The sequence below is a fragment of the Peromyscus californicus genome, unplaced genomic scaffold, assembly GCF_007827085.1.
Source record: "Peromyscus californicus insignis strain IS unplaced genomic scaffold, ASM782708v3 Scaffold_14__1_contigs__length_90479793_seg_2, whole genome shotgun sequence".
Classification (NCBI taxonomy): domain Eukaryota; kingdom Metazoa; phylum Chordata; class Mammalia; order Rodentia; family Cricetidae; genus Peromyscus; species Peromyscus californicus.
This window is the reverse complement of record NW_026294436.1, coordinates 73,585,512-73,612,492: the sequence shown is the minus strand read 5'-3', so window position 1 is coordinate 73,612,492 and position 26,981 is coordinate 73,585,512. Positions and strand designations below refer to the sequence as shown.

The window sequence follows — 26,981 nt, the reverse complement described above, 5'->3', positions numbered from 1 at the left end:
TGCTCCAATTATATGAGGACCTTAGAGCAGGTGAAGTCAGAGGCAAAGAATGCTGGGGTCTTTGCTATGATGTTACCAGCAGCTAATGCAGGTGGAATGGGCTTGTAAACAGTGTTATATGAGAATATTATAGATCTTTATATCTATCATCTATCATTTTTCTAGTCTATTTCTCCATTAATCCATCTCTTATCTACCATCTGTCTATCTATCTATCTATCATCTACTTGTCATCTATCTACCCACCCTTACTTCCTCAGGATAGAAGAATCTTCTCTCTGGCCTGAAATATAGCTACCATTTTTCTTAAACCTTTTCAACCAGAGAACATAGTGTCCCTTAGTGGCAAACCTAAAGTGTCACATGATTCCAAGGCCTAATCAATTAGGTATTACCTAGCACAGTTATGGGCTTAGAGAAAAAACATGTTTATATCCATGTTGAGGAAAGACAAACTTCTGTATGAAGTCTCTCCTGAACTGGTATTAGTATTTGTGTTAATTATTTTAGTCATAGTTTCCTGAATTCATTTACTGACTGTAGAAAAGTTTTAAGAAAAAGAAAAAAAAGAGATATGTATTATATCAATGAGAAATAAAACTCTTTTTCCCCTCATAAAAGGGCTCTGAGACACAAGATACAAAGACCAGTCACCCCCTAGTTAACCTCTAAAGTGAGTCTTTCAGGTCAGGTTTGAAGATGTTTTCTCTCGAAATGGTGTCACGAAGCCCAAGAGTTCATTGTTATTCTTCGCAAAGAATGACCCACATTGACACTTCTCGGGGGTCATTAGCATATTTATAAAAAAGTGGGGTTACCGAGTACCCCTCTCTGCTGCTCTTTATGATGTGTAGCTATAGAGCATAGTCTTGAGAAGAAAAAAGAAGGAATATTATTTACCAATATTTCAACTCCTCTAGAAATATCAGAATGCCTGTACGCATCCCAGCTGTAAGCATGGAGACAACTGATTGGATTTTAATTACAGTAAGATGCAAGACAGTTTGGGGTCACTACATTTCTTTCTTGATGTAAATGGCCTTAAACTAGTTAACAAAGACCATGGGCTGAGGACCCAGGTCAGAAAAGCATCCCTTCATTTAGACGTATACAGTTTAGCAGCTGAAGCAGGGCCCTGATTCTCCCTCCAGATGGCTTCTTTCTTTCTTTATTTTTTCTTATCTTGACAAGATAGGACAATGTAAGACTGTGGAAAACAACTGCTTCAAAGAATCTGAGTGTCCTATGGGCTCAGCACTTCAGCAGACATTGAAATGCTTTCTGTGACTCAGTACGTGTGCTGGGTAGACATCATAGATATGCATGTATGTGTGATATATATGCATAAATACATATAATTTTGACAGGTTACACATACACACATATCTACATGAGAATCTGAAATTGGACCCCCAGCATCCACATAAAAACCACCCAACCAACCTGTGGTCTGTGCCTGTCATCACAGCACTGAAAGGCAGCGACAGGAGGATCACTGGGACTTGGTAGCCAACCAGCCTAGTTAGCTCCAGGTTCAGTGAGCGATAATGTCTCAGAGAAGGCAGAGGGTGGGGGAGTTGGCTCAGTGAGTAAAAGCATTTGCCACTCAAGCTTGACTACTGGAGTTTGACCCCCAAACCCACATAAAGAGCAGGATGTGCTGGTCCACATCTCTGTCCCAGCATTCCCAAGGACAGGTGGGAAGAGGAGAAGAGTTGGCCAGATGCTTATGGGCCACCTAGCCTGGAGCATGCTAGGTAGTGGCAGAAAAAAGAGAGACCCTGCCTCAACACAGTGAGAGACAAGAACTGACACTCAAAAGTTGTCCTCTGGTCTCCACATGTACACGTTTTGAGGCATTTACATGTCATCTCTCTATCCTCCTGCCCCTTACATGCATGGATGCAAATACATGCTAAACTAAAAGAAAAACAAAACAAAACACTTTTTAAGTGAACAGTGATTGAGGAAGACACTGACTGCTACCTTAAATCTCCAAAGTACACACATATGCATGCATGCATGTAAATATATCACATGTGGACATAAATATACATTGTCAGGTATTAGAAGGCTTATATAATATCAATAAAAGCCCCATAAGTTTTCATTTATTTAATTTGTTGGAAAAACCATTAAATTTTATTTTGAAGTGTAATAAAAGTGTATTGTGTCCTTAGTTCTAAGTCCCATACTGCTGGGCTTGAAGAGGCACATGCAGGCAAATCTTCTTTGTTAAATTACTAAATGGGAGTACACATTTGTCATTAATTTTGAGGGGAAGAACTATTTTCTGGGCTTGGTTTGTTTAAAATAGTCATATCAAAATTTTCAAAGTGACTTTGAAATAAAATTCTTTTATATATCCATATGAGCTATTTTTATTCTATTTAGTGGTGTGTGGGACTCAGAAGATCCTCCCAGGGTCGACTGACATGGGAGCTAAGAGCAGACACTAGGAAATGCCCATCTCATTTCTCAAAGTTTTAAAGAAGTTATTTGCAGGAAGAAGAGAGAAGAATCATAGATGAGAACCCCCAACTGTGGCCATTTGGAGAGAAAAGAACATTTGACAGTGTTTTATTTTATCAGTTGCTAACAACTGTGAATCAGAATTTAATAAACAAGTCAACACTCTTCTACAAAATCCTTACACTTCTGTCAGCATATTTCCTTCTAGGAAACATTATTATGATTTATTCAATTATGAACATATTCTTTCTGGAGAATCAGAGACAATAACATTGCTATAAAGATAGATTTTTTTCCTCTGTGAGTTGTAGGGGAAGATGAAGATGGTCGAAATGAAGGCTCACCATCATGAATAAACTCGAAGTATTTAATCACAATACCTTACATGTTTGACCCTGTGTTCTGCAAAGGAAACTGGGTCAGAGAATCCCTGACATCATATACTTGGATGGTTATAGTTATACAGACTACAGTGAATGCTTGACATTAATGGTTTCAACTAACCGTACGTTTAGCACTTCGGGTTCAACTGTGTCTCTCAGAGCACTCAATTCTCTTAAGGCATCTGAAAAATCACTTTCTTCTCTCTTTTCAATTCATCTTCCTGTCTTTAAGAAAGACATTGGTGTCCTGGGGCTGGAGGGTTGGCTCAGTGGTTAAGAACGCTTGTTGCTTTTCCAGGGGACCTGGATTTGGCTCCCAGCACCCATCTCAGCTGCCCCACAACCACCTGTAACTCCAGTTCTCAGTGATGGGACACATGGCAACATAAACTAACCCAGCACATACACATAAACAAACAAATCTTTAAAAAGAGGACGATATCAGTGGTAAACTTAGGTGACAGGAAAAAAAGTGGTTATGTTTATATATTTAGAGTGGTTTCTCCAGAGACAGGAGAAGTTTATTGGCTGAAAATAATTCTTAGAAATGTCAACATATGTTAATGAAGTAGACGCGAACAATGGGAACAAGAGGCAGACAGATTTGGGGGCCCTAGTCTACGACCAGGTAGCCACTAAAGTCAAGTCCCTTCCTTCCCTGTCAGCCATATGTAGAATATACGATCTTGATTCCTCTATCATTTATATCAGGGATAAGCCATGCTGGGTACAAAATGACAATGCCATGATGTCACCCTAACAAGCTGGTTGCTGGCCTACATGAGACGGGGGTCGGGGGAGGGAGGAGGAAAAATGCTGTCCTGGGGTAGGAAGGCTCAGTGGGTAAGAATGCTTGCCATGCAAGAAGAAAACTGGGTGCGGCTGCGCCAATCTGGAACCCTGCAGCTTTCTAGCCATTAGCCGGACCCTATCTCAACAGAATAAGGCCAAACCTCTTCTAGACTCTGCACATGTCTGCATGCATATACATGCAAGCACGCATGTGTAAGTGCATGCATGCATACACACACACACATACACACACACACACGTAGATGTAACCAACCATCTTATTAAATAAGAAACACAGAACCAATACAAAGAAGAAAGCTAAGAGATCAGAGCTAAGAGCCTTACCCGTCTGCTGCAGTTAGCCTCTTCAGCCAAGAGAGAGACCTACTTCCTGTATGTTTGTCTTTATATAGACTTTCTGTTCTGCCTTCTCATTGGTTGTAAACCCAACCACATGACGGCCTCATCACTGCCTGTCTGTACAGACCTCCAGGTCTTCTATGGTTGGTATTGAGATTAAAGGCATGTGTCTCCAATGCTGGCTGTATCCTTGACCACACAGAGATCTACCTAGCTCTGCCTACCAAGTGCTGGGATTAAAGGCATGCACCACAAACACCCAGCTCCGCTGTGGCTTACTAGTAAATCTGACCCCCAGGCAACTTTATTTATTAACATACAAATAAAATCACATTTCAGTACAAATAAAATATCACCATACACACACACACACACACACACACACACACACACACACACACACACACAAATAAAAAACAAATTCCAACCTCCTGACCAATGGAAAGTTACCTAAGCCCAGGCCACTCGAGCAACCAGACCAAAGGCTTGTTTTTTGATTTGTTGAAAGGCAGCATGAATCTTTTAATCAGCACTGTTCACATCTCTACAACTTCCTTTCTCTTTCAAAGGAAGCTTTTACCTGTGATGTTCCCCCCCTCTGCCTCCTGTTTTGTTTCTATTATCACCGAGGTGGAAGCTCCCTCCAACTAGCATCATAAGCATGCTTTGATGAAAGAGTAATCAAGTCCTCAAAAAGGAGCGTGGAGCTTGAGAAAATAAAGCAGGCATTCCATTTTGAGTTCTCAAGCTATACACCAATCTTGGAGTGTTAGCAGTCACTTTTAAACCCATTTCTTACTTGTAAACGGCAGTGAAGTTAGGCAATAATGGAGATTTTTTGCAAACCTTTAGATACAAAGCCTATCCGAGATCTTCCACTTTATAAACTGTGGCTCATTCCCTATGACATTTACTGGGCACTGTTTCATGTCATTTAAATTTGGAAAACAATGTCTAGTTTACTTTAGCTAACAGGATTAACTACTGGAGTTTGGAATGCTCACATAAATGGACCCAGTTATCATCCACTTAGGAATGGGGCATGCAGTTCTCCAGAGAGAAATGGAGGGAGTGGAGAAGAGTGTCTCAGTCTGGGAAGTACACTAGCTTCTGGTTGCTTCCCTCATTGCTAAGACAAAGTGCATGATAAAACAATCTGAGTTAGGAAGGGTGATGGTGGCTCACAGCCGAGGACTCATTCCCTCGGCTGGGAAGGCCAGTACAGGAGTGACTTCACACTGCATCTGTACTTGCAGGGCAGAGGAGGAAGTGGTCAACGCTCAGCTGGCTCTCTTCTGTTTTCTCTTTTCTTCAGTCTAGGACTCCAGCACACCAGATGCTGCAGCCCACATTAACCCCGGGGTTTTCTCTTCTCATTAAAGCTCCCTGGAAACACCCTCACAGCTGCTGCCAAAGGTGTGTCTCCTAAGTGATTTCAAATCTAGCCACGCTGACATGGAAGATGAACCATCACAGACAGTTCATGACTCATAGATTTGATGAGGAAACCTTGAAGTGTGTGAATGAAACAAAGCCACAAGAGATAAGTTGTTGATCAGGAGTTATTGATAGACATTTCTGTCTACCGTGGATGTTAGAAGTTTCTGATACATCTCTTTCACTTCTGGCTGCCTTTCAACAAAGCCAGAGAAATAGCATTTAAAGCACGCCACTGGCTGTGCCTTTGTGGTTCAGGTTTTGATGGGAGGGTCCTGGAAATAATTCACTGACGTGGGTCACAGGCTTGCATTTTCAGCTTCCCTAAGCTGCTGAAGACTGTGGCACAGGACGCTTACCTGGAAGAACTCTAGCGTAATACCCAGAGCAGCACTGGTGATCTGGCTGTGCCTCATGGATTCGGCCCCCACAACAAATGCCAGTGGAATTCGGAAGAAATGCAATGTATTTCTCTTCACAGCATCTGTATCCAGGCTTAGGGTCATAGAGAAGTCCGTCACAACAAACCTGAAAGTTTGGAATCGGTTTTAAAGAAATATTTTAAAAAATAAGCCATTCTACATTTAAAAATAAATACATCCACTTAATTAAGAATGCTTCATCTCGCAGAGCATAATTATCTTCTGAAAAAGTCTTGAAAGGTGGCCATATTACCTACAGCTGTAAAAATGTATTCTTCAGCATTATACAGATTCCATAAATGTCAGTTGATACAGCGCAGCTTACCTTCCTGTGGCGATGTGTTGTGTACCCTAATAGAATTTGCCTGAAGATCAGAGAACCAAACAAGCCACTAGATTTAACATAGATGCCAGGCAGTGGTGGCACACACCTTTAACCCTAGCACTCAGGAGGCAGAGATCTGTCTGGATCTCTGTGAGTTCAAAGCCACCCTGGACTACATGAGATTGACTCAGTCTAGGAGTGAAACAGAGCCAGGCAGTGATGGCACACACCTTTAATCCCAGCACTTGGGAATCACATGCCTTTAGTCTCAGCACTAGGAAGGAAGTGATATGGTCGGGCGGGGAAAGGTATGTAAGGTGTGAGAAGACAGGAACCAAGGCTTTTCCACTGAAGCCTCTATGGGCTGACCTTTTGGCTGAGAGTCCTTTCGGTTGAGGATTCACAGGCATCCAAACAGAGGAGTCATGGAGTTGGTAAGGTAAGAAGTGGCTGTGGCTTGTTCCTTTGTCTCCCTGATCTTTCAGCATTTATCCCAGTATCTGGCTCTGGGATTTTTTATTAAAAGACCATTTAAGATTCATGAAACACCTTCCCCTCTTCAACTAAGCTTTGCTTTGTGATATAACATTATGTAACTGAAAATGTAAATTACCTTTAGACTGCCAATGCTTCTAATATAAAGTTACTTAAAATTGTAAAAGAACCATTTCCTACACACACACACACACACACACACACACACACACATCTTTATTTTCATGATTGCTTAACTTGAAAACATCACACCAGTGTAAACTACTTCTTACTCATCCTTTTTGTTAAATAAGTTGAATTTTCCTTATAATGTATATGATCATTTATTTATGAATCCCATTTTTCCAATAAGGCAATCTCCTCTCTCTTTTCTTTTCTCCCTCTCTGCATATCTACACACACGTATATAAACACATATCTACACACCTATGCAAACATACATCACAGCAAATGTATACCATAACCTACTACAACACAGAAAGAAATTTATATGGAAACTAATTTTGAAAAGTCCTTTTCACTGTGTTTTTGCCAGGAGCTAGCTGCAGAAAAAAATATACGCTTGAACAATCAAGTTCGGCTTTGTATCTTTATGCTTCACATAAGACAAATCAAACCCTGAGTGGAGGCTGGGAAGTGACTCAGAACGTGGACTTGGGAGGAGTCCCTTCAGTTAGACAGACTCTTCCCATGGCAGACCAAATCAACACTGTTTCCTGGGAACTCCCCATTTCCCTCTGAGATGCCTCCACGTTGGGAGCGGCTAAAGCAGAGACTGAAACACGGCCTAAGTCTTCCACAGTCCCACTCACTCAGTCACTCATCTACAAAATTATCTAAGGGCACAGAAGTGCTCTCCAATCCAGCCACCAGGGCAGCTTTCCTAAACAAACAGTAACACGTTTCTGTTGTTGGATTTAGTTGTTAGCCATGAGTATTTAAGAGCAGTTTCACTGTAAGCATAAACTGGATGATTCTTCCTTTCAATGCCATATTCTGCATAAAAAGTATGCAAAGTTATGTACCATGATTAACAGTTCTGAGAGGACGCTTTTGTTTTTTAAGCAATTTCTAAAGTTTTCATCAAAATCACTCAATATCAACTCTATGTACAAAAAAATTACTAGACAAGATATAGTTGTATTTCTAAAAGTTCTGCATTTTAAGTAGCAGATTTTTATATTAAAAAACAAGTTCCCATCATGACCTTTCCATGTCCATATGCACACTCATGTATAGACCACACACATACATACATACACACCCATACACACAATTAAATTAAAGCATAATAATTTTAGAGATATAAAAAATTTTAAGGTTGCCAAGTGGCTGGCTTTCTGTGTCTCTTACATAGTAACTACCACCAAGCGAGTAGCAAACATAATAATTTGTATTTCGATCCATATTGCTTCAGAAACTCACTTTATTCATTCTGGAGTTCCTTTCTAGTGAATCTTATGGATTTAGGAGTAGCCTTAGTCATCAAATGCGCAATGTTACTGATAAATAGCACATTATTTCATTAGATGAAATCTTACCTTCAAATCAAGTAGTTTTCTGTGTTGTTTGTCAATAAAAGCCATTTACAAAACCCTCTGTCTGGCTGTATTATTGATCTGATTCCTAAACAGCAACTAATATGAACATTAATCTACAAATGACCATAATTCTAAAATATTTCTGACACACCAGGAGCAGGCCTGTTCATGGCAATGTATCAGAGCTGTGGGAAAAAACAGCCATCTGTAGCTGAATGAATTTGTATAATGAAAACTTTGAGTCCCTCAAGATGATACTAATTTAGGGGGTCCTTATTGTCCTAATAAACCCATATTTTCTGAAAAGTATGAAGGCTAAAATGCTCAGAAGGTCAGTAGGACTTTGATAGGCATACTTTCTTCTCTCTGTGATCTTCATAGCATAATATGACAAACATTTGTCATAATAGAGCACAGTGTAGGGGCCTGGGTTTACATTGGTACATGTGAGAAGATCTACCTTAGTTTCCGGAGAATAGCAAGTCTGCCCACAGATATTTTCAGGGTGTTGACACTTGACCGCCTTGCATAGCTCATCACTGTGTCCCTCTGTTAACTTCTGGGTTTCATGGCATGGATGCCATGTTTTCCGTAAAAGGTCATACCCGAGAATGATACCATTTGGACTTCCTGGTGTCATCCAATCTATTTGAAGGGATCTGCAACAGATAAAAATATACATATACATGTAAATACACATAGATGTATATACAGACATGTATGTGTGTGTGCTTGTGTATGTGTGTGTTTGTGTGTATGTTTGTGTGAGATCTGCTTCATAACTACATGTATGCAGCACCACTCCAAGCTGGAATCAATACCACTGAAAAGACAACAATACAACTGTTGTCAACCTTATTCACTCAATCTTCCAGATTGGTCAGACGGTCTTATTTCATGAGCAATTCTCTGCTCATGAGTGTGTACTAACACACTTAATATATGCTGATGCATATGCTAATATACTTGTACGCTCGTAGCCATGACTGTCATTCAGCATGTTTTAAGACTCAATCCGAACCGTTTTAGTTGGGGGAGAAGAATACATGGCAGGTGCTCAGAGGCACCCACTTGAAGTTTCAGAGGCAAAAAGCAAATGTCCCTGTGAGGAGTCAAATAGGACCCACAGGCCATCAGTGTTGCTGAAGAAAAGCGCAAGGAAGAAGCCTTGGTAAGCAGCAAAAGCAGGAGTATGGCAGACGTAACCTCTTCTCTGTACACCTTCTCCTTTACAAAACCAGAGGCAGATGGCACGATATCAGGCTAGCCAAAGGTGTATCTGCAAGGTAACTGTGAAAGCTATGGGCAGTGTTCGCTTCCTGGACATGGTTGTCAGCTTCTCCCTTCTTTGCTGTAGGATGCCTTCAGTAATGCCTGTGCTGGTCTGAGAAAGCCTGTGAAAATCACAAAGAGCAGCACAGAATCTGGGATCTCTGAGACAATGTCATTCCCTGTCGGTCTGGATCTGACTGTATAAATCCCTATGATTGGTTCTTAAACCTGCAGTCAAAATCTACTCCCAAACTGAGAAAATCTTCAACATCACTAACTTCTTCTATATAGTCCCTGACATTTCTTCGCATTTGAATCACCGCTAAGTAGATTTGGTAACTCTCTTGCTCATACATGGTTTGTGGTCAGAAGTCTAGGAATTGGAGAACATTTGATTTTTAAAAACTGGAGGAACCACTTCATTTTAGACACAGATATGCTTTTGGGGGTTGGTATACAAAGAGTGTGTAACAGTTGATCAAAATTTCCTGCCTTCTCGGTGGTATGTTAATATTACATTTGTGGTGAATGAGACCAGAAAAGCAAAGCTGCGCAACAGAAAGGAAATGAAATCAGAATGCCCAGTGGCTCACATCTGCAATCCCAGCACTGGGGAAGTCGAGGTGGGAGGATAGCCATGAGTTTAAGGCCAGTCTAGGTTGTCTCAAAACATAAAACAACAGAAAAAGATCCATGATCAGATTAATACTGTAGAATCTGCCTGCATTCTATGCACATGATGTCTCTGCAGATTCTCAATAAGCAGAAGTAGCTAAAAGTTTGAAACAAGGCACTAGAGGGTTCACATAGTTTTGAGGCATAGCATGAAAATGACTAGTCGATTTGTGACCACTGTTTTTGAAAAATGAGTGGAATTCTGACATGAACACTAATTCCCACTTTGCCATTCTAGAGTCTCTGGCGGGATGTTTAGCCAGTCACAAACAACTGCAGGATGATTTTCCACACAGAGAATGTTCTAGAAGTACATGAATCAAAGCAAGGCATGAATCTGGGCCTATGTCTCAAGACATTGTTTCTAATTTGATTGTGTTTGTGTTGGGAGCATGTGTACCATGGCATATGTGTGGTGGTCAGAAGACAACTATTCTTCTCCCAGGGTCCTGGGCATCAAACTTAGGTCATGAGGCTTGGCAGCAAATATCTTTACCCACTAACCACTTCACTGGCCCGACGTTAAGTCTTAATCATCCAAGTTTCACATTAACTTACATTGGAGCATTATTTTTCTGTCACTGTGTACTAATATTTTAAATTATTTTTCATTTTGGATCTGATCAGCATTCTCAGTGACATCACTTTCAGAAATCCAATTAAGCACAAACACTTACCTGAAAAGGCAGCAGTCAAGATAAACCCTGACATTTTAATAGACTGATTAAATTATCATTTCATTTTCTAGAAAGTATACATACAGAACAGAGAGGAAGCTAACATCACCATTCAAGGGATTCATAGGCTAATACAGCCATTGCTATTTGTCCAGAGATCCAACTTTCAAATCAGCTCTACAGTCTGCAGATACTGCATCCATATTCACTGCAGAAATGAATTATAGCAATCACTATGCCCTCTGCATGTGAGTGGGGGGAGGTATACATGCACACGTGTGCATGCATATGTAGAGACCAGAGGTCAACCTCAGGTGCCATTTGCTCAGGAGCTGCTTGCCTTCAAGTCACAGTATGTCAATGGCCTGAGGCTCACTGACCAGGCTAGGCTGGCTGGCCAGTAAACCCCATGGCTACCTGCCTGGCTCCATACGTGGGTGCCAAGAATCTAACTAATGTTCTCATGCTGATGCAGTAAGCACTTACCAGCTGAGCTATCTCCTAGTCCTAGGACACTACTTTAAGTGACAGTCAAGGGTCTGACAGGTCAGGGAATGAAATTCACAGTATCTTTAATAGTCTGATAAAAGCAACCATGGGCACACACATGTGAGAACACAAATCACAGGGGTCAGACATTCCAGCTGGACATTTCTTTTTAATTCTGTCATTTGATAATTATTATTCAGTTTCACTATAGTGCATAATGATACATCTATCCTTATCAAAGCCATCCCTTCTGATAACATGGAAGCTAGGAAGCAGTGGGAACACAATTTCTTATCTTTGCACAGGTCGATGCTGAAATACTGTGAGTCAGGATGCTGTAGGAGGAGTTGGGTTTCACAGCAACACTTTAGTACTGTATTCTAATATTTTATCACCATTTGTCAAAATATCTTATTTGAACCACAAGGGGAAATTTTTTATGCTTCCAAGACCTCAGACTAAACTGTTACAGATTAAACAGCTTTGGATTTCTGGTTCTTCTAAGAGAGGTCTTAAAAAACGTGGATATTGTTTTATTACTCCTTCACACAGCAGTCACACGCCTCAATAATATTCTAGACTATGTTATCAAAAATGGTGAGACTACTTTAAATATAAAGCAAAATACATGTGTTTTGACCAAATGTTAGCTTTTGATTTTTGAGAATTTGAGTATTTAGATTGATTTTAAATATTCAATAACATTGAATATTTAACTACCCTATTTGGATGTTTATTAAAAACTGCATCAAGTGAAAAAAAAGACAAAAAAAACCATACACACACACACCAGGTGAATTGTGAAAAAAACAGTTTTTATGTTTTTCTTTTTCAAGGCAGGGTTTCTCTGTATAGCCCTGGCTGTCCTGGAACTCACTCTGTAGACCAGGGTGGCCTTGAACTCACAGAAATCCACCTAACTCTGCCTCTTGAGTGCTGGGATTAAAGGCGTGTGCCACCACAGCCCAACAAGTGTATTCATTTTTAAAAGCATATAACCAAGGCCACTCAAAGAAGGCATCATGGGAGACAAGGGTATGAACATGAATAGATGGTCAAGATGGCAGAGGGAATTCTGGGAAGGACCAGCACAGAAGTAAGAGGATCTGCCTGGCTCTGCCTCCTGAGTGCTGGGATTAAAGGCATATGCCACCACCACCTGGCCCACACACATTTTAATATAAAAAGAGAGTTATGGAGGCCTCCCAACACCACACCGACAGTTTGAGAGTGAAACAGCTCAACTGTTCAGTGTTACTACTTCTAAAAACAAGCAGCCCCTTTAGAGTCGATAACCGGGCTGAACAGAGCAGGTAAAACCAGGAACAGCAAGGAGCATGAATGGGCATCAGCGGGTTACTGTGGGTGGAGTTCACATTTCTTCCTTTAGGGAGTTCAGTTATTGCTCCAGAGGTGATTGCCAGGCGATGGGTTTATCTGTTTGAGAGTTACTTCAAAGGCAACATCAAGGTTCTGAAAAGTTCTGAGGCCACCACCAGTCCATCATCCTAACCAACCCAAAATAAACAGAATCTGGGGAGTTTTTCAAAGTCCACACTTTAATGAATACTTATTAAATACCTAATGCAAAAGCAGGCGTCAATCTGTCTTTATCATCGAAGGAGACAGGTAATGTCCCTTTGATCATTAAACTTACATTTTGCTGGAGGGCGATGAGCAGTAAACAACATGAGAATAACTAATACCTCAGGTCATAGTTTGAGGAGGCCTGGCTCTTCTGTGCAGAAACACAGAATAAGGATGAAACAAAGTGAGGGAGTCAATGAGTGATCCAGGCTGTAAGTTATCCATGTGCTTGATGTAGAACAGTCGGTCAAAGAATCCAGCAGCCTTGGAGTGCACTGAGCAAGAGACAGGATGTTAGAAAATAAGACATAGTGGCTGCTGGGAGGCTGGGATGGAGCTTGCCAACTGTGTGGGATTTCATGGGCTAGGAAAATAAATTTGGATTTGGTTTTGAGTGTGTTGGATAACCACTGGACATTTCTGAGCCAAGATAGGAAAGGGAAGTTATTTACTTAGTATTCCTACTCCTTACCCTCCACACACATTCCCTAGGTTCTGGAATGGGCCCCAAGTACATCACGCAGAGAAAGTGAAAGCAGAGAAATTGGCAGTCGCTGCTTCTCATGGTTTGTGTCTGAAGGATGGAAGTATCCAAGCCTGATCTGCTATTGCTAGGAGGTCCTGGGGATGTCTGAATCAGGCCAGCAATGTGGCTGAGCAGGTGAAGTCTCTTCAACCAACCTGGATTTGATCTCTGGAACTCACATGTTAGAAGAGAGAACTTACTCTGGCCAGTTGTGCTTTGGTCCCCACATGTGTGCCATGGCAGGTACACACTCAGTCTCCATCATACAAGACAAAGTGAAAACATCATTGAAAATGGAGTCTAAGTGGAGTTACCCTACAACGGGGTGGGGTGCTTCTCCTGGACACATAGGCTAACAAAAGCCCACTGCCAAATACAGGTTACCTCTTTTCCAATTGTTGGTCACTGGAGTCTGATAGACACCCCCACTGCAATAATCGCCTACTGCCATTGCTCTTGGCTACCCTCTAGAACTTGGTGACAAGAACTTATTGCTGAAGACACCACATACTTGAGTCACAGGAAATGGAGAAATCAAGCTGGCACTGATCTGAAAGTTTCATTCTTCCTGGCCAGCTTTCATAGTGATGGAAGGTTCTGTGAATGTTACCATGGGAGAAAAGTTATCGCCAATCTTACCCAGCTGTGAATTCTGCAAGCTATAATAATGATTGGCCTGGCAAGATATACCCGTTTGTACAATTATGGCATCCATGTTGTGGGAGTAACTAACCAATCACTTTCTGATTGGATTTAAAGCCCATTCCACAATAATGAACTGTTGTTGATTGCATCAAAACTGATGACTGTCCACGTCAGAGGATTTGGGAAGAATCTAATACTATCATTCTGCTAAGTGGACATACTAATAAACTGACTCCTAAGTTCTTATGTTCATACCCATGGATCAGTGCATCTCTCAGTCTTCATCAGAAAATCTTTTCACAGTAGATGATGATTAATATAGAGATCCAAATGTGGTCAACATAAGAGAATAAGGTGACTGTGGAACACTCAGGTCTAAATGAGGTATCTATCTAATCATATCCTCTTTCCCTCAAGGCTCAGAGACCAGCCCAGAAGAGGGGGTAAGAAGATTATAGAATCCAGAAGTAGTAAATGAATGTCTATATTGAAATACTGCTTATTGGATACGACAAGGCCATGGTACATGTTAACTCACAGTGGCTGTGACTATACACAAGACCTGTACAGAATGAATCCTAACAAAAGTCAAGGTAGGACTGACAAGGGAGGTGCGTGTGAAGTCCTATCCCTAACTGAGAAGCTGTTGGCAGGTGATGGATGCTGGGGGAGGTAGAGGAAGTTTTCTTCAGGGATGCAGCCCCTGAAAGGCCACCAGCGTTCCATTAGAGGCCCATGAACAATGGGCAACACTATGTAGACTTAGTAGGTTTTTTAAAAAGAGAGCAGCCATAAAGTTAGGAGGAAGAAGTGGTAGTGGAGGGGATAGGGGGTAGAGGGGAGTAACTGGAGGAGAGGAAATAGTGGGGTGGACAGGATCCAAAAACATTATGTGCATGCATGAAATAATAAAAAATAAATAAATGAAAATGGTCAAATATATGAACTTCTATATGTGGGGTGGTGGTGCATTTGCAGAAAAAGATGACCAGAATGGTACGAATTCACTTTTGGGTCCAGGTTACAGAAGTGACAAGAGAAAATCAATAGGCATTTGGATGTATGGGCATAGCTCAGGGTCACAGCTGGGTCAGGGGCCATTGACTGACTGCTGAGAAAGTTTACACTCTCTGAGTTTCTGTTGATGGCGCCCAGAGTTAATGAGTGTGCTTGCAATGGAACCCAAGAAAAGGGATTCAGAGAGCAAGAGATAGGAAGAATCCAAAGGCCCAGGAGGGGCTAGAGGTACAAAGGCTGCCTCAGGCCACCTCAGTGACTGAGCTGCTTCTGTGCATGCTACCAGAGGCAGAGAAGTCAGTGGGCATTTGGGAAGGAGAAGGGGGCACAGATGTGGTGGTGACGGAGCTTCTGGAGTAGGTTTTGAAAGCCACTGTGGTCATAAGACACTGAGTTCTGTACCGCAGTATTGAGCTTATAGCAAATCTTCTAGTTGAAGACCCTTCTCCATGCTTTTTAAAGATTACAACAGAAATTCCAGCCCAAATTAAAAGTAATTTTCAACTGTCCATATTAGCAAGTTGGGGAACTTAGAGCAGTAGTTCTCAACCCATGGGTTGTAACCTCTTTGGCAAACCTCTATCTCCAAAAATATTTACATTGCGATTTATAACAGTAGCAAAATTGGTTATAAAGTAGCAATGATTATGGTTGGGGGTCACCATAACATGAGGAACTGTATTAAGAGGTCACAGCATTAAGACGGTTGAGAACCACTGCTTTAGAAGCTACATGATGGAAACACAATGTAATTGGTTGGGTCTTACAGCCTGATAGTTTCCTTATTGAAATAAATGAAAACATGAATCTAATACATATCACATATATGTTTATGAAATCATAAATTACTACCTTCAGTTCAGGCCCTGAGTCACTAAAAAATCAGAGAGAGAGAATCTCTGATAGAGGAGAGACTTTGACAACCTATGCCACAATATTAAAATCTAGGAGCTCCTCAGTATCTCCTCAGACATACGACACAGAAAGGAGAACTTTGTTCTCTGGAGGCTCTGATCTCTCACACCAGACTCAGCTCCAAGTTAAGTACTTTGAACACACTGGGATTTATGCACGATGCTCATGGCTTAACTGTCCTTTGGATGAATCCAGCCTACAACGCTTCTATCATAATGACTGCTGAAATGTTGCTTTATAAAAATATTATGGGCACCATTCAGTATCTCCAGGCAAACTTGAAAACAATTATTTTGTAAGCATTCCAAGGACTTTATACCTCAGATGTCACATCAGTAATCCAGCCTCAAAGCAATGTGGTCTCAATTAAAGGCAATACAAGACAAGATCAGGGCTCTCTTGACTTTCCCTGGAGCTCCATGCCTAGAAACCATGGACTTCAGAATGCAGGCAGGGACAGGATAAAACCTCTTCCTTATGTTTCTTTCCCAGCTTTTTGTTTTATGGAGATAGCATAAGCAAACTTCCAATCAGTCCAGTACCAGTGAAGCTGTCGGTTGGAGTGTTTGTCATATTTCAATCAAAACAGGAGCCAGCCTGTTCTCTCTGCCCAGCACTGTCTCTACAGTTTCAAGGACCAGAATTAATGAATTAGCTATTGATTAAATTCCACTCTAGCAAATCCACCAAGGCAAATAAATGAACTACCCAGGGCACATGTAGGCCATGGCCAGACATGTCTAGGGTATCGATCAGTAGTTAGTATTCTTTGGGGACACCGAAGCAGCTGATGATAAGATGACAAGTAGGGAATGTACAAGATGGGACTAGAGTTTGCTTCTAAAGGGACATTTCCTGAAACTACAATGGTCCATATGAGCTTTCTGCATGCACGTGCACCTCTGGGTTACACAGAATGTAGGGAATATGACAAGAACTTGCACTGAAGATGATGTAGTCAAAATCTAGGCATACATTAAGGTCAAAGACAAGGATGAGTTGATGCATTCCAGGCATCTAATCAAACAGACTCATGTGATAGCTACATGTTATCAGAGTATAACGAAGTTAAATTTTGCTGACATTGCATTTTATCAAAGAATACATAAAAAAAAACCCATTGAAAATGTATGCTTTATAAGAAGCCAAGTTATTTGCAATGTTCTAGAACTAGTAAAGTCAATCTACTGGTATTTTCCTGGGTGGATTTCACATTTGATTTTTACATATTGCTAACATAAAAGAGATTAAAAAATCCAGAAATATAATTAACAAGTATTCACTGCCAGAAGTATAACAAAATTACACAGACAATGCTATTCACATAGGAGGCTAACTGCTTTGGTGCTGGTATGCTTGGACTGATGGCTTGGCAGCCTGTACCCACTTCTTGCAGCCTTGCCTTTGGGAACTGGTACTCTGCCACAATGGCTCATTTTAAGAAAGGAAATATTTTACAGGCCAACATTTGGTTGTGAATGGTGTCTATCAGTTTGTTTTTGTTAGATCTCTGGCTGAAAGGGGAAAGAAACAAAAATAAATCAGCCAAAGGCATTGCAATAAAGAAAAATATGTTGCATGGGGGCATCCTGTGCTGACCAGCACGGAGTAAGGCTGCTACAGCCGTTCCCTCCCAGATAGCCTAGTGGGAAAGCCTGCACACACAGCACTATCTGAGGACTCTGGAACGGAACCATGGCAGGGACACCACGAAAAGCATTAAGTCATGAAGACTGGATGTCAGAAGATGAGTTCCTCATTTTTCTTCCCCTCCACATTTAACCCAGGGGTAGCCCCAGGGTGGAACAGGAGAACTGTGAAAGTGAAATATGAGAGGCTGGCAATCTTTTTCCATTTTTTTTTGACCAGAGTATGCAGAGGGGGAAATATATATTCAGGACAAAGAGTGTGGGGCAAATTCCCACTCTGTTTTGTTCCCGTATTTTTCTTCTTGGTCTTGCCCAAAGGATGAATCAGGAAGTCCCATGGCTGCTCTGGCCAAACGGGAATCAGAAAGACCTATTCAGAGGAACTAGAAAAAAGAGCCCTGCTGCCCAGAGAATAAACTTAGGGAAGGAGAATCTTTGCTGTTTTGTTTCTCCTCGTTGCCTACAAAGTAGCTTCTGTTGCGCTAACTGTGAAGAAACCAGAAGGCACAAGGCCCAGGAGTAAATAACATTTTAGCCAAAGGTTCAGGAGAGGAAGTGTAGGAGGCTAGAAAGTTGGAGAATCAGTTCCAAGTGGCGTGTTTCCAACTGTGTCACACACATGAGGGAACACTTCATTTTCTGAACCTTTCTACTATAAGTCCTGAGGGAGCCATGGGGAAGTATGTACATGCAAAGGAAGTAAAGAAGCAACGCAAAACTTGAGGAAAACAAACTGGCTGCTAACTAACTGATAAAGAAACAGAAAACAATTTGCTCTATACCTAACCAGTTGTCAAACCCAGGTAAAAGAGAATGACTTCATCTTGAGAGGCTATGAGCAAAGTTATCATATCACAGCCTAATATTTAAAAATGATTCCAGGAAATAATCCCATCATTCAAAATGATCTGAATGAAATCTAGGATGGTTATATGAACATCAGCTAATACAGACATAAGAATAAGGAAATTATGAGGGCTGGTAATGGATAATCACATAATGAGAAAAGGGTCAGCTTATCATGTCAATACACTGCAGTGTGCATGTATGTAGTTGGTAACAACATATCAAATGCACAAGGCAAGAATGATGTACTTGTCCTAACAATGACACATCTCTCACCTCAAAAAGTAGAGGTGGTAATTTACTTTTAGAGCCAAATGTGAATGACCACGGGCTGAGAACACACAGGCTACCCCAAATTCCCTGTTCCAATCTGGCAGGAGTTCACTGAAGTCCCAATCAGTCGACAGCCATATAGAAAGATCACTGTAAGGCATGGCTTCTTTCCAGGAATTTCCCTTCACACATCTCAAGAAGCAATAGATATATCCACAATTACATGTAGATAATCAAATCTCTTCTTCTAGTAATTGACAGAGTAACTCAGCAGGTCAATAAGTTGATAGATAATCCAAACATCGCCATGACTCAATAAATGGTATTCTGTGCCCTGAAACAAACCTTAGCTAATGTAAGAGAATTGAAAATTGCAAACTAATGTCCCTAGAACATACAAGAATTAAACTAAAAAATCTGTACAAAGTATCTGAAAAAATTCTAAATATTTGTAAATTAAGTCATCTCCCTGTGAATGATGGATAGGTCAAGAAGGTCCAATGGTCAGTAAAAAGCAGTTTGAACAAATGAGAACGCAACATCTCACACAATGGGTGCCACCTAAATCAGGGCTCAGAGGAAAACATAAGGCAGCAGGCTCTCCACTTGACCTCATACCAACCAAGTAAGCTACTCTCTCTGAGGAAACAAAAAGGACGAGAAAAGCAGTAAAGAGCAGAATTATCTCAAGTAGCAAACTGAAAATAATATTTAAGAATCAATAAAGATTCTGTCCCACTCTGTAGGCTGTAGGCTGCCTCTGCACTTGGATGATCGTGCCTTTGCTGTACAGGTGAGCTGTAGGTTCCATGAGATCCCATTTATCAGTTGTTGTTCTAAATGCCTGAGCTGTATGGGTCCTGTTTAGAAAGTCCTTTCCTGTGGCAGTGAACTGAAGTTTACTCCCTTCTTTCTCCCTCTATCTATATCAGGTCTTAGGCTGAGGGTGGGTCTTGTTCCATCTGGAGTTGAGTTTGGTGCAGGGTGAGAGATAAGGGTCTGCTTTCTTTCTTCCACATGCAGCTCTCTCAATTTTGGCCAGCACCAGTTGTTGAAGACATCATCTTTTTTCTCCAGTGTGTCTGTTTGGCCTTTTTGTCAAAAATCAGCTGGCAATGGGTTCATGTACTTTTATGTGGTTTCTTAATTCTATTTCTTTGAACCAGATGTCTGTTTTTAAGCCAAATACCATGCTTTTCTTCTTTTTCATTATTATAGCTCTGGAGTATAACTTGAAATCTGGGATGATGATACCTCTAGCAGGTGTTTTTCATTTTTAGTTGTTCAGGATTGTTTGGGATATCCTTTTTTTAAATTTTTCCAAAAAGAAATATAAGATTATCCATTTCAATTTTCATGGAGAATTGTGTTGGGATTTTGATAGGAATTGTGCTGAATCTGTAAGATTGCCATTTTGTAGGATGGCTATTGTCATATCCTCAACCTTACAAAGACACCACATAGTGTAGCAGGAGACTGTGGTCAGCACAGAGACCACAATTTGTCAAACGGTAGAGAAAAGACCATGGAGTACTTGGTTCTAAATGATATCTGTGTCACTCCTCCCCACCTCTTCCCAAGGACTGTTGTGGAAGAGGGGTTGGAAAGATCTAAGAGCCAGAGGCAGTGGATGAGTGCCCCAAGGAGTCAGTGTTCTCCAGACACGAAAGGGTGGTCATACATACAAACCCACAGTGCTTGTGCCGGCAGGCATGAGACCTGCTCACACTCAAGACAGATAAATTCTCAGCACGAAGAGAGAAGCATGAAGTTCGACCCCTACCTGAGGAACTATTGGCAAAGAGAGCTGCTAGGAGGAGAGTCAGTTTTCTCAAAGTGTGTGGCCTAAATGTGGCCTCCAGTAGGCCAACCATGTTCTAGTGGATTGCTACACTACGGAATACATTGGCACAGCACAGCCTGGACACAAAGTTAGGTGGGTAGGAAAGCGAGTGAATCCAGTAAGAGCTTGGGGAGTGGGCTGAATAGGATCAAAATACATTGTATGCAATTCTCAAATAACTAATAAAAACAAGAAAAATTTGATAAAACTGAGAGGTATTTTTAAAAACATCTACTAAACTAAAAACCTCTAAGACTCTACCATGGAAGGAAATAAGTCAACACATACACTGTAAACAGCATTCTTCTCATAAAACTGACAAATTGTTTGAAATGGACCAATTCTTTGCATATTCAAGGTTAAAATAAAAAAGCCCAGTTGAAAAGAAACATTTAAAAAAATTTCAAATTATTAAGAAATTGCAGCCGGGCGGTGGTGGCGCACGCCTTTAATCCCAGCACTCGGGAGGCAGAGCCAGGCGGATCTCTGTGAGTTCGAGGCCAGCCTGGGCTACCAAGTGAGTTCCAGGAGAGGCGCAAAGCTACACAGAGAAACCCTGTCTCGAAAAAAAAAAAAAGAAATTGCATTCCAAGTTAAAGGTTTTTCTCCAAGAAAAACTCTGGGCAAATGTGGGTTTCAATGGTCAATTTCACCAACATTTAAGAAATATATAAAATAATGTTTTATAAGATTTCTCTACAAAATAAAGAAAGGCGTAGCTCTCAGTGCATTTTTGTAGGGACAGAATCAGCATGACAGTCAAACATGGTAAAGGCATGGCTATAAGAAGAAGAACAGTAGAGCCAAATCTATGAGAACAGGTGGAAACATCTATAGATTACAGCAAGCAGCCCCAGCAACATGTAAAGAGGAGACCACACGGCAAGTAGATCTTACCCTCCGGTAAGTAGGGCTTACCCAGAGAAAGCAGACTGGTTTATGGCTTTTTTATTTTTTTATTTATTTATTTATTTTGGTTTTTCGAGACAGGGTTTCTCTGTGTAGCTTTGCGCCTTTCCTGGGACTCACTTGGTAGCCCAGGCTGGCCTGGAACTCACAGAGATCTGCCTGGCTCTGCCTCCCGAGTGCTGGGATTAAAGGCGTGTGCCACCACCGCCTGGCGGTTTATGGCTTTTAAATCAAAACATAATTAATCATCCAAAAATGTAAAATGTGGGAAACTATGTGACATAATATTATAATATTTACAATAAATAACTATCAGAAAGTGAGAAATAAAAGATAATTCTTTAATTCGATAAAAGATTTTTTCTCTAAACTTCATAGGTGACAAATATCCTTGCTAATGGTAAAGGCCTGAAAGCGACCTTAAGTTTGTTTTGTAGATCCATGTAGAATTCAGCAATCTACAACAAAGTGCCCAAGACTCATAATAAACTTAACAAGGTTGTGGAACAGAGTTTTATTATATCAAAATCAATGGTCTTTCTACACGCCAATAACAAACAAAACAAACAATTAAATTTTAATTTGCTTAAAGGAACATTAATAATTGTACCCTTAAAAAGAAATAATTAGGTACAAATCTAAGGAAATACCTTCACTACTGTGTATTGAGTTCTATCTAATGTTGATGAGATAAATGTATCAAGCACATAAGCAATTTATTGTGCCTAATACTTGAAGGATTAGACACTATTGAGACACAAATTCTCCTCCAATTGACTCACAGATTCAATGCAATCCTAATTAAAACCACAGAGATTTTTGTAGATATTAATAAACTGTTTCCAAAATCTATATGGAAAAGTAGAGTAAAAGAAAAGCCAAAACAAGCTTTAAAAATCTCAGACAGAGTCAGGCTTCATGTTTTCATAAGCTACTACGCATCTGTAACAACCAGCATTCCATGATGCTGGTGATCTGACAGACATATTGATGAATTCAATAGAAGATTCAAAATTTTACCTCTCTGGGGTATTCTAAGTTTCTTAGTTTTCCTCATTTCTTTTCTTTGTGCATCTATGTCTTATTGCATTTTCAGAGACATCATCTCAAAATCTCTTCCAAGTTTCAACTCAGTGTTCATACTTCTAACATCCACAAAGTACCTTCATCTCCCATTAATTACTCCTTTTATTTTTCTTGTGTCCTGGGTTTGCTTCTTTGATAAGAGGGTCTACTTTAGAATATGTTTTCTGCACATACACTGTTTCTGAGTCTATCAAATAATTTTATTTATCTTGGTCCTTTTGTCCACCTTGAAGAGTGATTCACCCACCCATACAAAGCTAGCTTGGAGCTTCATAGATTTCACAGATGGCTGATCAGCACACTTTCCCATTGGATACCTGAAGTACAAGCTATTATTTGTTTCTTTTGGAAGATCCCATATTCTATTTTATGGAAGTATTTTATGTTATGTGATTCACTGTTTTCTGGATAAAAATTATCAATTTCTTCTAAGGAGGCATTTCTGATTGACTACTTGATTCGGAGAGTAGAGAGTGCAGTCAAAGGTTTGTGTTCAGCTGGTACGCTCACTTCCTCACTGCTTTTACCTCTGCTCCTCTGGGAAGAGTGTCCATAATTCTTAGTATACACTATTAAGTTTCCCTAGAGGATAAACGACTAATCCCATGGAAGGTAGACTGGACCACATAGGAGAAGAGAAATGTGGATATATATGCAGAGGGAAGGGACCTTGGGCACCAATCACTGTCTTTTATAGATTTCCAGCTATGTTCATCTTTGACCTTCATTCCATACCCCTACTTCTCCATGGTCTCATGCCTCTCTATTCTCAGATTCCCTGCAGAAAAATTAGTTTGTTTCATATCACCCTTTCTGTCTTCCAAGCAATACAACTTTACCAATCATTATAAATAATTATCGTTTTCCAGATAAGTTCTGCTTCCAAAATTGTCTTCAAATCTGGCTGTGCTAGTGTCTCCTCTCTCACTTTCTTTGTTAGTGTGGTGCACTGCTCATTTGAATGGTCCTCTATTAACCTCTTACATTTGGGAAGATGCAGTCTTTACCTCCAATCATTTTCCCCTCTGGTATTATCTGTAGTAATCTTCATAAAAGAAAACTATGATGGAGATCCAGACACATTTGTTCAGTTTCTCATAAAGCTTAGAGACTACTTTTTGCTGAATGTAAATATATAATCCAAAGCATAATTCTTTAGTCATTCAGCAGAGTTTGATTTATAAAAAGATGTGGTGATATCTGTAATCTAAGAAATAAAGCTTGCCTGAAGATCAGAGGACAGAGCAAGCCACAGAGTTAAACATAGAGGTCAGGCAGTGGTGGCACTCACACCTTTAATCCTAGCACTTGAAAGGCAGAGATCCATCTGGATCTCTGTGAGTTCAAGGCCACATTGGGCTACATGAGATTAATCCAGTCTAGAGCCAGGCAGTGGTGGCACATACCTTTAATCCCAACACTTGAAATCTCATGCCTTTGCTGCCAGTATATGGGAAGCACACATGCCTTGAATCCCAGCACTAGGAAGGTTGAGATAGGAAGTGAAATGGCTGGGTGGAAAAAGGCATATAAGGTGTGAGGAGACAGACTTGGAGGCATTCAGTCAGAGGATTTGTGGAGTTGGCAAGATGAGAAGTGGCTGTGGCTTGTTCCTTTGTCTCTCTGATCTTTCAGCATTTACCCCAATATCTGGCTCCTAGTTTTTATTATAAGACCATTTAGGATTTGTGAAACAAGAAGACAAGAACAAGACAAAACCCATCCCCTGAACTATAATTATTTTCTGACTTAAAAAATGGACTCAGTGTTCTATCCCCAAAGATTTTTTCCATCCCTTATAATCCTAGCCAGATTAGGGAATTTTTCCTCTTTATATTTGTCTTGCACATTTTCAATATTGACAGTATTTTCATATAGTTTATAAATATTTAGTTTCCCACCCCCACTATAGGATGGAACTTTGCAAATTTATATTCATATCTTCTCTTTGGAATTTATTTTTGATTCCTATTTTATTATAACCACAAATATGTTTGATTAAAAAAATAAATAAAGTCTTTAGTGCCCAAATAACTTTCCCATTCCTCCTTTCTATAGTAAGCATCTATTCCTGGTATACATGGCAAAAATTCTACTGAAATGATTGTGCTAATTAGAACATCCAAAATTGGACAGGAATGTATTGTTTATTTGGAAACACATTGAAGGAGATAAAATTTTTGACATGAGTGGCTAAAATCTAGTTACTTTCACTTGCTAATTGTTATAATGATTTTTTGATAAAGTCAATTGTCTCGTTAGGGTTTCTATTGCTGTGAAGAGACACCAGGACCACAGCAACTCTTATAAAGGAAAACATTTAATTGGGGCTGGCTTACAGTTTCAGAAGTTTAGTCCATTATCATCATGGCATGAAGGCAGGAAGCATGCACACAGACATGGTGCTGGAGAGGTTAACTAAGAGTTCTAAATCTTGATCCGTAAGAAACAGGAAGTGAATTGTATCCCACACTGGTTGTAGCTTGAGCACATGAGACCTCAAAGCCCACCCCCACAGTGACATACTTCCTCCAATAAGGCCATCCCTACTCCAACAAGGCCACACATCCTAATAGTGCCACTCCCTATAGGCCAAGCATTCAAACACACAAGTCTATGAGGGCATACCTATTTAAACCATCACATCAATATATCTATTTTTGTTCTGATAGCAAAACAAAACAAAACAAAAAACCATAGAAATGTCATTGTTCTGGCTGAACCTATCAGAATGGAAACACACCATGATGAATGGAATCAGTCTATGTGTGTTTGTGCACACGTATTTAGGTGAAACTTGATTCATCTTGTTAGGATCAAAGTTTGACAAGGGACAGCTCGCATTTCCTTCTTTAGTCTCATTCAGTATAGAGGAATCAGCAATTACAACCTCACTTCTGTTCTGGGAAATGACATTAAGTCTTTTTCCTGTAAACACTGAATTATTATTACTATTTTTGAGTGTTGTCCCTGTGCAGAGGCCATGCTAATAGTCTCCGTATCGTTACAATTTTAATATATGTGCTGCCAAACAAGCACTTATTCTACTTTTTACTTTATTTGTTGAGAAAGGGTCTTACTCTGTAGCCCTTGCTCTCCTAAAATTTGTTTTGCAGACCAGGCTGGCCTTGAATTCATAGAGCAATGTCTCCAGCCCCAAATCTGAATTATTAAAGGACTCACTTTCAACCTCTGGTAATTTCTCAGCAAGGAAAGAGTAAAGAAAGGGATCCTATTAAGAATCTGATAAAATTGTTAGCAGCTATCCAAAAACTATTTGCTCTATTTATTTGAGACATATTTTTAGCTTTCAGGCAATCTGAGATAGATAAATCAAATATTTTCAAAGAGATCCAGTTATAAAGTAGTCATTCTAATTAAAATTAGAATTTTGCTTCACAAAAGAATTCATTAAAGGACACATTTAAATAAAGAGGCTCTCTTACATCCAAGTATCTGTTAATAAATGACTAGGCATGAGACATGGAATCAGGAAAACAGGTTCAATGTTTTTGGTATGCAGTATAGATTACCTGAGAAATATAAGAAATTTGATATGCACCCATACTTACAGCAACCTTTAAGTGAGATTTTCACAGCTAAACTGATTTCTTTGATATTTACTTCCATTTCTTATGATCAAAGTTGTTTAGATTGACTGATAAAAAGCTAGGTACCTTGAAGTAATATCACGGATTATAGGTATTGAAATGTCACTTGGAGTATCTTCCGCAGTGTGGACTTGGGTTCCATTGCTTTTCATGCAGGCATCTTTTGTACAGACTTCCACCTGCAAAGATTAGTTTGGAAAGGAATAAATATAATCATCTTCAAAACAGACCGACAACAGTCTGAATACACCTTCCCCCTCTTCATATGAACCTCTTCAAGTCTGCTATAGCCTCATGGGGCTTAGTGAATATTCTCCTTTTTGATGTGAATTGAATCCAGTGGGATGAGCTCAGAACAGAATACAGAATTGGGCTCAGGACAATTGATTTAGTGATTAGCATGGTGATGTTTGGTCTCTGGTTCTGAACATTCACAAAGAGAAGGGCTTATTAATCTATTCAGAACAGTCAAAGAACGGGAGACGCTCAGGTGGTGAGTCACAGGACTAATAGGTTATCCTTGCACAGTGCTCTCCAGATCTATAACCACGTGGTGTAATGATGATATCTCCTGGAAGTCTTGACACTTTGCAACAAATTGCCTAAATGCTAATGTCTAATGGGAGAAAAATGAAGCCCAGGGAAACCTCCCAATAGGGCCGAGCTATTTTATATCCATTTGTTCCAGCTGCAATAGCATTGTCCCCTTAATCACAGCAGAAATCATCACTCAC

General features: G+C 40.2%; 1 protein-coding gene and 1 non-coding gene across 2 annotated transcripts in view; both read right to left on the bottom strand.

The window, feature by feature from the left end:
* Positions 1-26,981, bottom strand: part of Ush2a (usherin) — a 706,426-nt gene that overhangs the window by 172,927 nt on the left and 506,518 nt on the right. Inside the window, exons 46-48 of the mRNA XM_052737975.1 lie at positions 26,314-26,426; positions 8,688-8,886; positions 5,804-5,972 (exon numbers count right to left, since the gene is read on the bottom strand). Of these exons, the coding sequence (XP_052593935.1) occupies positions 5,804-5,972; positions 8,688-8,886; positions 26,314-26,426 (481 nt within the window). The remainder of the gene's footprint in view (positions 1-5,803; positions 5,973-8,687; positions 8,887-26,313; positions 26,427-26,981) is intronic.
* On the bottom strand, positions 25,569-25,675 carry LOC128110235 (U6 spliceosomal RNA). Its single transcript, XR_008218185.1, has one exon. It is a non-coding gene; the product is annotated as a U6 spliceosomal RNA (small nuclear RNA).